The sequence below is a fragment of the Entelurus aequoreus genome, linkage group LG08 (genome assembly GCF_033978785.1).
Source record: "Entelurus aequoreus isolate RoL-2023_Sb linkage group LG08, RoL_Eaeq_v1.1, whole genome shotgun sequence".
Classification (NCBI taxonomy): domain Eukaryota; kingdom Metazoa; phylum Chordata; class Actinopteri; order Syngnathiformes; family Syngnathidae; genus Entelurus; species Entelurus aequoreus.
Window position 1 is genome coordinate 36,554,674 of NC_084738.1, and position 11,102 is coordinate 36,565,775.

General features: G+C 39.0%; 1 protein-coding gene across 4 annotated transcripts in view; it reads right to left on the reverse strand.

Moving 5' to 3' along the window:
- dcxr (dicarbonyl/L-xylulose reductase) overlaps nt 1-10,921 on the reverse strand; it is a 51,980-nt gene extending 41,059 nt beyond the window's left edge. For all 4 annotated transcript variants that reach the window (XM_062056406.1, XM_062056408.1, XM_062056409.1 and 1 more), the window contains exons 1-6: nt 10,576-10,921; nt 8,170-8,267; nt 7,932-8,086; nt 737-779; nt 487-586; nt 324-388 (exon numbers count right to left, since the gene is read on the reverse strand). In XM_062056406.1, the coding sequence (XP_061912390.1) occupies nt 324-388; nt 487-586; nt 737-779; nt 7,932-8,086; nt 8,170-8,267; nt 10,576-10,627 (513 nt within the window). In that variant the 5' untranslated portion in view covers nt 10,628-10,921. The remainder of the gene's footprint in view (nt 1-323; nt 389-486; nt 587-736; nt 780-7,931; nt 8,087-8,169; nt 8,268-10,575) is intronic.
- Nucleotides 10,922-11,102: the final 181 nt, after the last annotated feature.

Below are 11,102 nucleotides of genomic sequence, written 5' to 3' on the forward strand. Positions count from 1 at the left end.
TTTTGTTGTTGTCCCCTTTATTTTGAAAAGTATAGAAAAGTATCGAAATATTGGTATCGGGACAACTCTAATCTGGGGAAGCAAGGAGACCTAAGTGTGTGTACGGTAGGTAAAACCTGTTGGAATTGTGTCGGTTGTTAGCATAACATTGGCAATAAAAGTTCAAAAGAGCGTTGGACTTTGTGTGGCTTCTTCTATAGGCTACAATACATTATATGACTTTAATTTGTTTTCACGTAAAAAACACTTATTTTCAAAATGTGGCAGCTATGATATTGCGATGGTGGTGCGCCACATTCAGGGGAAACCCGAGTAGAAAGTACCTGATGAGCTCCCAACTCCAGAGCCATGACTTTTGTCAACATGTCCAGCGCTCCTTTACTGGCACCTGAAGGAAATACCATTTCATCTATTATGAACATTCAGTCTAAAGTTATACCAACGAAAAGTCTAGAAAAAACAAAAGTAGAACATGAGTTTTCTTACAGTAGACAGTGTGGTTTCTGAGGGCACATTGAGATGCCTGGCTTGACACGTTGACAATGGCGCCTCCTGATCCTCTGCCCTTCATCCCAGCAGCCACAATCTGTTACAAAGATACTAAAAGTAGCCTCTTTTGATTCAAGACAGGCAATATCATTGTTTGATTCAATACAACTGCCAAATATGCTCCTCATAAAAGATTGTGATACTTGTATGTCTTTGTCCTTTACACATGAAATACAAATGAGCTTACCTGGGACACATGCAGCACAGCTTTCACATTCACATTGAAAGACCTGCAGATAAAAGACCCTCCCTTAATTGAGTTTAGGTGTTTGATGATACAAAAAGTCTCTGGGACACATCTTTTAATCAATGTATTAATTGGTTAGTCATATTCAGCCGTAAAACATAATACTTTCATAATGCTTACCAAGACATTTTGGACAATTGTCTGTGTGAACAGTTTAGGAAGGCCTTTTTCTGTTCAAATGGTCAAAGCAAGATCCATAAAAGTATGCTTGGATTAGTTTAGTGTACACAACATCAAGCTCATCAAACATCTTTGGAATGAACCATTGCAGACCCGTTCAGACCTCTGACATCACAAATATTTTTCTGGAATAACCTCACAAACAGTCTTCAACATCTTTCAGAACATCTAGAATAGGTGTTGAGAGGCAAAGGGCACGGGGGTACTCGGCCATGGCACTAAAGAGAGGCTACTTAAGGACCATCCCTGCACAGGTGTACGTGATTCTTATGCAGAACGTTGCCTGCCCAATACCAAATTTGCTGGACTGTCTTAAAGGAAGTATACATCTGGATGGCTGTAAATGTACTCAGTGTTGATAGAAATAAGAGTAAGGGTCTGATCTACTAAAGTTTGCGTATAATAAATCATGTGCAAACTTTATAGCGCACGCAAAGCAGAGGATTGCGTCTCTTAAATGAGCAAAATAAGGAGTGCAATTCATGTAGCGTGTTTGTCTCTTTATGAATATGCAGAATATATGCTGATTATTGGAACGCCCACAATACTGGGAGGAGATGCAAATATAATCATATACCGTTCACGTGATCTATCAAGGCTGTGGCCGCTATTTAGCATGTTAAGAATGTGCGCGCAAACTGGCGCAGTTACAACTGTGACAAAGGAGGCGATTGTGCTGCAAAGACAGACGATGGACAGAAAATCCTCCATCCGTAAAACATAATACAACTATTGTCTAATCAGCAATATCATTTTATAATTTTATAGCTGCTGGCTGAATAAAAGTAATTCAATTGATTTGTTTTTAGTCCCTATTTTTAATGCCTTCTTGCATGCATTTCTGGACCATTTCAGACGCACCATCACAACACCGGCGCCTAACAGAGCTAAAAATAGCAGTGCTGAAAATAGGTTCTGCTGTCTGGATCAGGGGGTTTTAAACTCCAGCCCTGACTTTTCCACTCAATTATTAACACCGAATTAGTGATCTTACGCTTGAAAAAATAAATAAATTAAGGAATATAGATAAAAAAGATTTTAAAAATGTTTACCCTTGATTTTATTCATATTCAAAATTGTTGTCTAACCTACTTACAGTTTACAACTTTGTCGAATGGTATGGAATTGTGTTAATCACAAAGATTATTTATTCAACACATAAAACTGAGGCTTAGGTCAAGCTTATTAGAAAAATAAGTTCTAACCAAATATACTACATAAGAAAGGCAGTGTTGGGTTAGTTACTGAAAACCAGTAACTAGTTACAATTACTAGTTACTTAATTTCAAAAGTAACTCAGTTACTAACTCAGTTACTTACATCAAAAAGTAATGCGTTACTGTGAAAAGTAACTATTTAGTTACTTCTTTTTTTCTTCTTTTTTTTTAAAGCTCCCATTAATGCCCTTTTAGCCTTCATTTCAGTACTGTTATTGCACTGGAGAATAATACAATCTGTTGATCGACTTGACATGCATTTTTATTTTCATTTTAACATAATTAATGAAAAACAGTGCAACATAAAAAGGCATTTCTCCTTTCTTTAAACTTGGACCAATGACCATTAATAAAAAACAAGTTAAAGTGCAACATAAGAAGGCACATCATCTTCCTTGAAACATAGATAGTGAAATAAAGCCTGACATCTGGAGTGATGCTGCTGTCTTCCACACTTGGAGCCATGGATTGTAGAATCCTTGTTTTCAGTGGCAGGATCATTGACACAGATGGTGAAGTTTCAGTGTTCAGTAGAGATGTAACACTTTTGAGGGGTTGAAGCACCTGGAGGACCTCCTCTGCAACTCTCACATCATCATCAGAAAGGTTGATGATGTCTTTGACATTTGTGATTTAGGGCTATATAAATAAACATTGATTGATTGATTGATTGATTTGCCTTCAGGGTCTTGTGGGTCAATGCAGAGTATATAGCTGCCTGCTGCTGCAACATATCATAAGTGGAGTTCCACTACGTTGGGACATCATGTATGAGCTTTATGAGTAGGCAGCTTTAGCATTTCTTGCTTTGTCTTAAGCACATGAGCAGCTGTTGTGCTAGGAAACCTCCTTCCTGATCCATCCTATTGACTAAGATTCCCTTCTGTGATGCCAAATTCACTACATGTGCAAAGCACCTACCTGTGGTCCCAGTCCTGCCTCATTCACTGCAATTATTTGATTTTTGGCATTATCACTTGTGACTGGGATATCTTTATCTTCCATTCCTCCACTGCTTGTGTCAGTACCTGCGCAATGTGACTCTCGTAGAGGGGGCGTGTCTTCTCATCTGCCAGTCTGCTGTGATGAAGTGAGCGCTTATCGTCACATAGTTTCCCTGGACGTGCACCAGTCTGTCGTGAGCGCAACAGATGATGCTCGGGATAGTTCATCCACAACTTTTTTCTTCTCCTGCTCATAAAGATCTGGCACAATCTTATCGCTGAAGTGGGTGCGCGACGGGATGTCGTAACGTGGCTCAAGCACGTTCAGCATGTGTTTAAAACCCTCGTTTTGCACAACGGAGTCTGCACCTATAAACACACCGATTAAATGGCGCGGGGCATTCAAGCTCCTCCTTTACTCCGCTCGCCATGACCACGCTGTGTGTAGACTGAACGTGCATGCGAACAACCTTTTTGTTTTGTTTTATATATCAAACCGCGGATCACGTGTGTGCCTCCCCTTCCCACACCCACACCCAGACACACACACACACCTCTTTTCTTCTCTCTGGCTTGTGACAGAGGAAGATTTAGAAGAACGACACCGCAGCGCATCCGTTTCTAGCCGATACTACATAAAAAATAGCGTAAAATAACGCAGTAGCGCATCATGTAGTAACGGTAACTGAGTTACTGAATATAAAAAAATAACGCGTTAGATTACTAGTTACCGCCGAAACTAACGGCGTTACTTTGTAACGCGTTAGTCCCAACACTGAAGAAAGGGTTCATAATTAACTGACGAAAAATCAATTTACATAAAATCATGTGTGCGCTAAAATAAATAAACAAAATGAATAATGAATATGCTCTCCAACTAAACTGTCAATAAATATTAAGTGCAAATGAATATACAGCTTCACTAATTTAGTCACAATTTTGGCGCTTAAGAAATTTCTCTATGACTTTAGCACCAGACTTCTTATGACTGTTTGAGATTATCATTCCAGCCACAAGAGGTGGAAAAGTGAATAACAACTGAGTACTGTTGCGGCCCACAGCTAAGAACATAAGGAAACAGCACAGGTTGGATCCTTAGACCATATGATTTTTCTTTTATTTTAGGTAACATTTCTTTTCTTTTTTGCCTTACAGTCTCAGATAAGTATTCTTGAATGTACACCTCTGGAGTCGTGTTTCTCAGCGCTTTTCTTGTTTTCCATACCAGCTCTCTATCTTTGTATTTTGCAAACTTAACTACAGTACAATTGGTCTTGAGCGACCTCGATTTTCTCAATTGTCAATTTTTCCAGCATTGTGGGCTCTTTCAATGTTAATAATTTCTATGTAAAATGTAACTTATTTGATATGATTATTTTTTTTTATATTTGTATTTCAGTTATCCTCCCATTTTACAGGAGTAGCTTTTGTAACTCCACCAAAAACATAATTGTTCTTTCGTGACTGTTTTTCTAAAAAATCAGCTTTTGTTTCCAGTGAGACACATCCATCACAAATCGTGCACATCCCACTCTCCAATGTGTTATGATTGGCTGATAATTTGGAGACCTTGGATTTAATCTCATCATAATCCTGCTGTGCCTATTTGAGCCATGTGATGCCATAAATGAGGAGGGAAAAATGGATTCCTGCCGTGTGCTGAAGCTGTACTGCTGGTACTTTGTCAACAACTGATTACTGCATGTAAGACAAACACTTACATTCGTGGTTATTGTAACGATATGTGTTAGAAATTATTTAAGCCTTTATCAAGTCCAAAAAATGAAAGAGTTGGCCATTTCTATGGTATTTAAGAGATTGTAAAGGACTGTTATGGATTTGATGTTGATGTGCTAAAAACCTTTTTCTTCTTTAAGCTACACAATATTAACTGTTATTTTTTCATGCACATAATAAAAAAATATATTGTTTGGATGTATTCATTACATTAATATTTTGATATTGACACATCTCATCTATGCATAAATTACTAGACTAATCCTAGGAGATGTACAGAAGTGATGTGTCAATATCAAAATATTACTTTGAATCACATTGACAAACATAAGTTGTGGTTTGGTGTAGATTTCAGCGTTTTAAAAGGTACTTCAATACGTAAACAGTACAGTATGGGGTAAACTAATAATTTATGCACAGATGAGATGTGTCGAAGTATTACAAGGAATCACTTTATGGCACCCAATAATTAATTGATTTAATGATTACATCCAAACACTTGATTTATATTTATTATGTGCATTAACAAAAAACAGTTATTAATGCATGTACCTTATAAACAAGAAAGTACTGTTGGGTCAACAACAGTACTTTGCAATCTCATTAATACCATAAAAGTGGCCAATACTTTTATTTTTCAGACACGATTTTTAAAACACGTATCGTTACAATAACCTTGAATATAAGTGTTTGTCAGATCTTACATGTAGTAATCAGTTGTGGACAAATGAAGCCCCAGAAGTGAAGGTTTAGCGATTGATGCGCTCTCACATGGCGGGAATAGTATATTTGTCTTACAGTTGTGAGGTCACAATCGATGACTGCTGCTGATGGCATCATAGCAGTAAAAATCAAACGACTCCTCTTCACTTAATCCCAGTTGTACACATAATACAATGTGGAAAATATTAAAATTTGATTGGCTGTCATTCTTAACCAACCCACACCCTTCTTTCAATGTACGCCGTTATAGAGCTGTGATTGGATATACTCCGAACTTGTCCCACCCATCGACAAGACAAAAATATATACAGTATAATAGGATTTCGTTTCTGCCAACTTTTCGGCTTTTTTATGCTTAACTAAATTGTCAGTTAACTGTTATCGTCTTAGTCAACGTGCCTTTGTTTTGATTAAATATCGTCCTATTTTTTCCTGCTCTAATGTAAAAAAATTAAAAAAAACAGCTTCCCGCCGAGGGCCGGCAGGGCTGACTCTGAGGGTGAGCTCGCCCATGACGCCAGGACTGAAGGGCGGTCTGCACCACTTTTGCCCTTGTTATAAATTGTACACACAGTCTTAGTAGATCACACGCAACATTCTTACTAAAAGTACACACAATTGTATAGTTTACACTTGGAATGTAACGATATTGTAGATAACACGGTATTGCGGTTTGAAAGTCTTCACAATAATGCTGTGACATGTGACGGTATCAAACAAAAACTTGGTGTGTAGTTTTTTTCTGGGGCTTTAATGTTGGCCCGCTCTGAAAACAAACGACATCTCCCAGGATCCGCAATGCAGCGCGGGGCTGGCAAGGTGGGGGGCGTGAAACGCCGTAAGCAGGAAGTGAAGTGTGTTCGTAGTAGATAAGAGGAATTGTTTTTTGGACATTTCCTGAAAAATTCATCAAAACCAAATGCATCCATAACTGTTTGAGTTATGTTGCTAACAAACACACAAACAAATTCTGGCGAACACATAACCTCTTTGGGTGGAGGTAAGAAAGTTTGCCTTCTGAACAGCAAAGCACGCCACTTTCGTCTCGAGCATTTCCAAGCCAACACAGAGCCAGTACCATGATAATATTGTACCATGAGATCTTGATACCGTTACATCCCTAGTTTACACACACTGTTTAAGATGTTTTATTTGGATCTTAATAGTGTTTGAAGACTTGGCAGAGAGAGCAACCGATGAGGCTCTTTGGAATATCAGTCTGCATGACCTGCCTTGGCTTTGAGCCAGCAAAACCAAAGTCCCAATAATAAGCCACAACATGACAAGGAATGGGTTCTTGAAGTTGAGGAACTTGCTTAAAATTGTCAATAACTTGAATGTAATGGAGGATGCAAAGAGAACAGACCTATTTTGAAGAGTCAGACCTTTTTAGAAACAGAGTAAGGCAAAGGGGTTCTTATCCCAGCAAAACCAGGAAAAGGCTGCATTGATTAGCAAATTATTAATTTTATAGACTACCAGACAATTTTTTGGGGGAAAGCAATACCCTACAGCAGGGGTCTCAGACATGCGGCCCGCGGGCCAATTGTGGCCCGTGAGACGTTATTTTGCTGCCCGCACCTTAATATGAAAATTTTATGTTAGTGCGCCCCGCGAGTTTTATATGAATGCCGCTTGACAGCGTCATACTTGCCAACCCTCCCGATTTTTCCGGGAGATTCTCTCGAATGTCTGCCGATTTTCACCCAAACAACAATATTAAGGGCGTCTGCCTTTAGCGCCCTCTACAACCTGTACAAACAGCGTGGCAGCCCAGTCATATGTTGTACATGACAGTGTACAGAAGTGACTGCAAGACATACTTGATCAACAGCCACACAAGTCACACTGAGGGTGACCGTATCAACAAGATTAACACTGTTACAAATATGCGCCACACTGTGAACCCACACCAAACAAGAATGACAAACATATTTCGGGAGAACATCCGCACCGTAACACAACATAAACACAACAGAACAAATACCCAGAATCCCATGCAGCCCTAACTCTTCCGGGCTACAATATACACCCCCGCTACCACCAAACCCCGCCCCCCCAACCCTGCCCCCCACACAGCTCATGTCATGTACACAATGTTGAGTATGAGTGTGTCAGTGGTCATTTTCGGCCATTCATTGTAAAAAAAAAAAAAAGAGGCCAAAAAGTCAATAAAATGATAACGTTTCATTATTAGGCGGGAATAAAGGGTCTAGTCAGAATTCTGCTGGATAAATGAAGATGCAATGTGGGAGACTTTTGTCTATAGTTTACCACACAGTTGCAGTATGAAACAATGAGATTTAAAAAAAATTATGATGTGTTTTTTCATACTGGTCAAACTGCTCCGGTGTGACTTCAAGAAATGGCTGCAGGTTGGCATGAGCAGCATTATTGACGAGCAGATCAATTGGGCCCACGTTCTTGAGGGCCGCCTCTGTGGCACCCCAGTCTGCCAAGTCCACACACACAGGGATGATGGATGGACACTGTAGAAATATGGAACGTGTGGACTATGTAAAAGCATTCAAATATAATTTAGTAGTTGTAATAAATACAGGTCATCAATTACCTCCTGCACCAGACTGTCCAGGTCTGACTGTGTGCGTGTAACTGATGTGACCTTTGCCCCACAGTTTGCTAGAGCCAGAGCTGTGGCCCTTCCTATTCCTGAGATACAGAACAACATTTTGATTGATTGATTGAGACTTTTATTAGTAGGTTGCACAGTGAAGTACATATTCCGTACAATTGACCACTAAATGGTAACACCCGAATAAGTTTTTCAACTTGTTTAAGTCGGGGTCCACTTAAATTGATTCATGATACAGATATATACTATCATATATACTATCATCATAATACAGTCATCACACAAGATAATCACATTGAATTATTTACATTATTTACAATCAGGAGTGTGGAGGGGGGGTGGGGTGGGGATATGGACATCAAGTAGTGGACATAGAGAGAGAGAGAGAGAGAGAGAGAGAGAGAGAGAGAGAGAGAGAGATCAGAAGGCATAAGAAAAAGAATCTGCATTTGATTGTTTACATTTGATTATTAGCAATCCGGGGAGGGTGTTAGTTTAGGGTTGTAGCTGCCTGGAGGTGAACTTTTATAGCGGTTTTGAAGGAGGATAGAGATGCCCTTTCTTTTATACCTGTTGGGAGCGCATTCCACATTGATGTGGCATAGAAAAAGAATGAGTTAAGACCTTTGTTAGTTCGGAATCTGGGTTTAACGTGGTTAGTGGAGCACCCCCTGGTGTTGTGGTTATGGTTATGGTTTGACATTACAAACAAATTTACGTAACTGTTGTGTGGCCCACAATAACAATGAGTTTGACACCCCTGTTTAAACTTTTCAACCTTCATAAAATATTTTCATAACTTTTGGGATGATACATGGACACCTCTGTCATGGCCTGCGGGGGTCTGTGTAGCTTTCACCGGCACTTAGCAACTTTGAGGAGGGTGGCAGGAACCCTGTCGCACAAAAACTACAAATGTGCTGACTTGCTTAAGGGCATACATCACTCCCCCTTTCCCCATCCGTTAAAAAGACGATTTGATTGCCTATGTGCAATTACTGCTATCATGGCAGAAGCTGCAAAACAACCAAATAAACTAAAAGTTTTGCCTGAGGAGACAAACAAAAAGAAAAAGGCAGGCTACCCGCATAAAAGTACAGTCAAGGATCAACATATATATATATATATATAAAATATATACTTACTAAAAAATGTATACTTACTAATTTTATAATAACAGTTTTGTTTTAAACGTCCATCCATCCAGCCATCCATCCATTTTACAATATAATTACAACACTTTATGTACATATTTATATACAGATTTGAACAATAAGTTATTCACTGAAATCTATTTATTAATTGTGGTTCTTACAAAAAATATATCTTATGAAATATAAAAGCTAAAATGTCTCTTAAAGCTCTGCCCCTTTAATTAGTGCATACTAAATAATTTAACTTTAGCCTACTACTACAACCATATTATTTACCAGCACCATAAAGTGAAACAGAGGCAGAGGTGTCCTGCCACAGTCAGTAAGAAATAAACAGAAAACAGTAGTGGTCAAATACAAATAAGGCAACAAGAGAAGTATCCTACACTTCTCTTTTGTAAAGTAAATCTGAACAGCCTATATGGGCATCTACATCAACTATATGATTTGCCTGAGAAGCTGGACAGGACAAATAAAAAATAAATAAAAAATAAAAAAATAAAAAAATATTTGTGGCGGATGTAATTCTTTCGTGGCGGGCCGCCACAAATAAATGAATGTGTGGGAAACCCTGATATATATATATATATATAAATGTGTGTGTTGAAAAAAAAAATTGACATTCAGTGAAGTTAATATCCCATTTGTGGCTTTATTAATTTGTAAAACGGACCAAAGTCGCCGCAAAATTAACTGCAACAAGATTGATTTTTCAAAAATTATTTTAAGGATTGAAAATTGCCATCAATCCCACGTGGGTGGTCGGCATTGTCCGTGGGTGCTCTGGCCCCGAAGCACCCACGGGATCGGCGCCTATGATCACACAAAGTGATTGATGTACTGTGCAAACTTCAAAGTACAATTTCTGTTAATTGATTTGCAGTTTTAATATTGTCGACAAGATGGAGGCAATTCAGTTACAGTTAAACTGTCAGATATTCTCAATTAATTAATCTCATGACGTGTCGCGGGCCAATTTGATAACGCCGGCGAGCCGCATTTGGCCCACGGGCTGTAGTTTGAACATCCCTGCTCTGCACCCGCCTGGCCTCCGGGTCGTGTGTTTGCAACCCTCGACAACAACATTAATCTCAATGGAAAACGGAAAATATCGGTCCCATCACGCCAGTATCAATAAGACCGACATTTGTATCCCCCCACACTGCGCGACTGCATGGCATACCTTGTAGTATCCTAACACTATAGTTGTGTGTGCTGAGTGTGTAAATACCTTTTCCTGCTCCAGTGACCAGAGCTCGTTTTCCTTCAAATGAAATATTCATGTTGAATGAAGAAACAAATAAAAGTCCACTTCCGAACGACTTGTTAATTTAACCTGAAACGAATTCTGACAGAAGTGTACATCTCAGTCTGCTCGGAATAAAGTTCGTTTCATGGGTGAACACACGTGATTGAAAGTTAGCTTCTAACCGAGCAGTGCGCCACATAAAGGGTCCGGATGGCAGGAAAAAAGCGTCTCTTGGTTCCGTTTAGCTCACATTTGAAAGTTAATATTCAAACAAACTGTGTTTTTTTCTCGCAAGGCTGTCTTGCTCAATATTGGTCAGGTCGCTCCAAATATCTACACCGTCGATATCAATGAGAAAGCGGTTTTGAATCGATACCAACCTGATGAGAGAGCATATTTTTTCTGTTCGCAACTGTTTTAATTTGTGATCTTGTTTCACTGTTGGTATTGTCAACAAAATGTCAGTCAGCAGACGCTTTTATAAGCTTGTCCTTAAAAAATAATTGCCA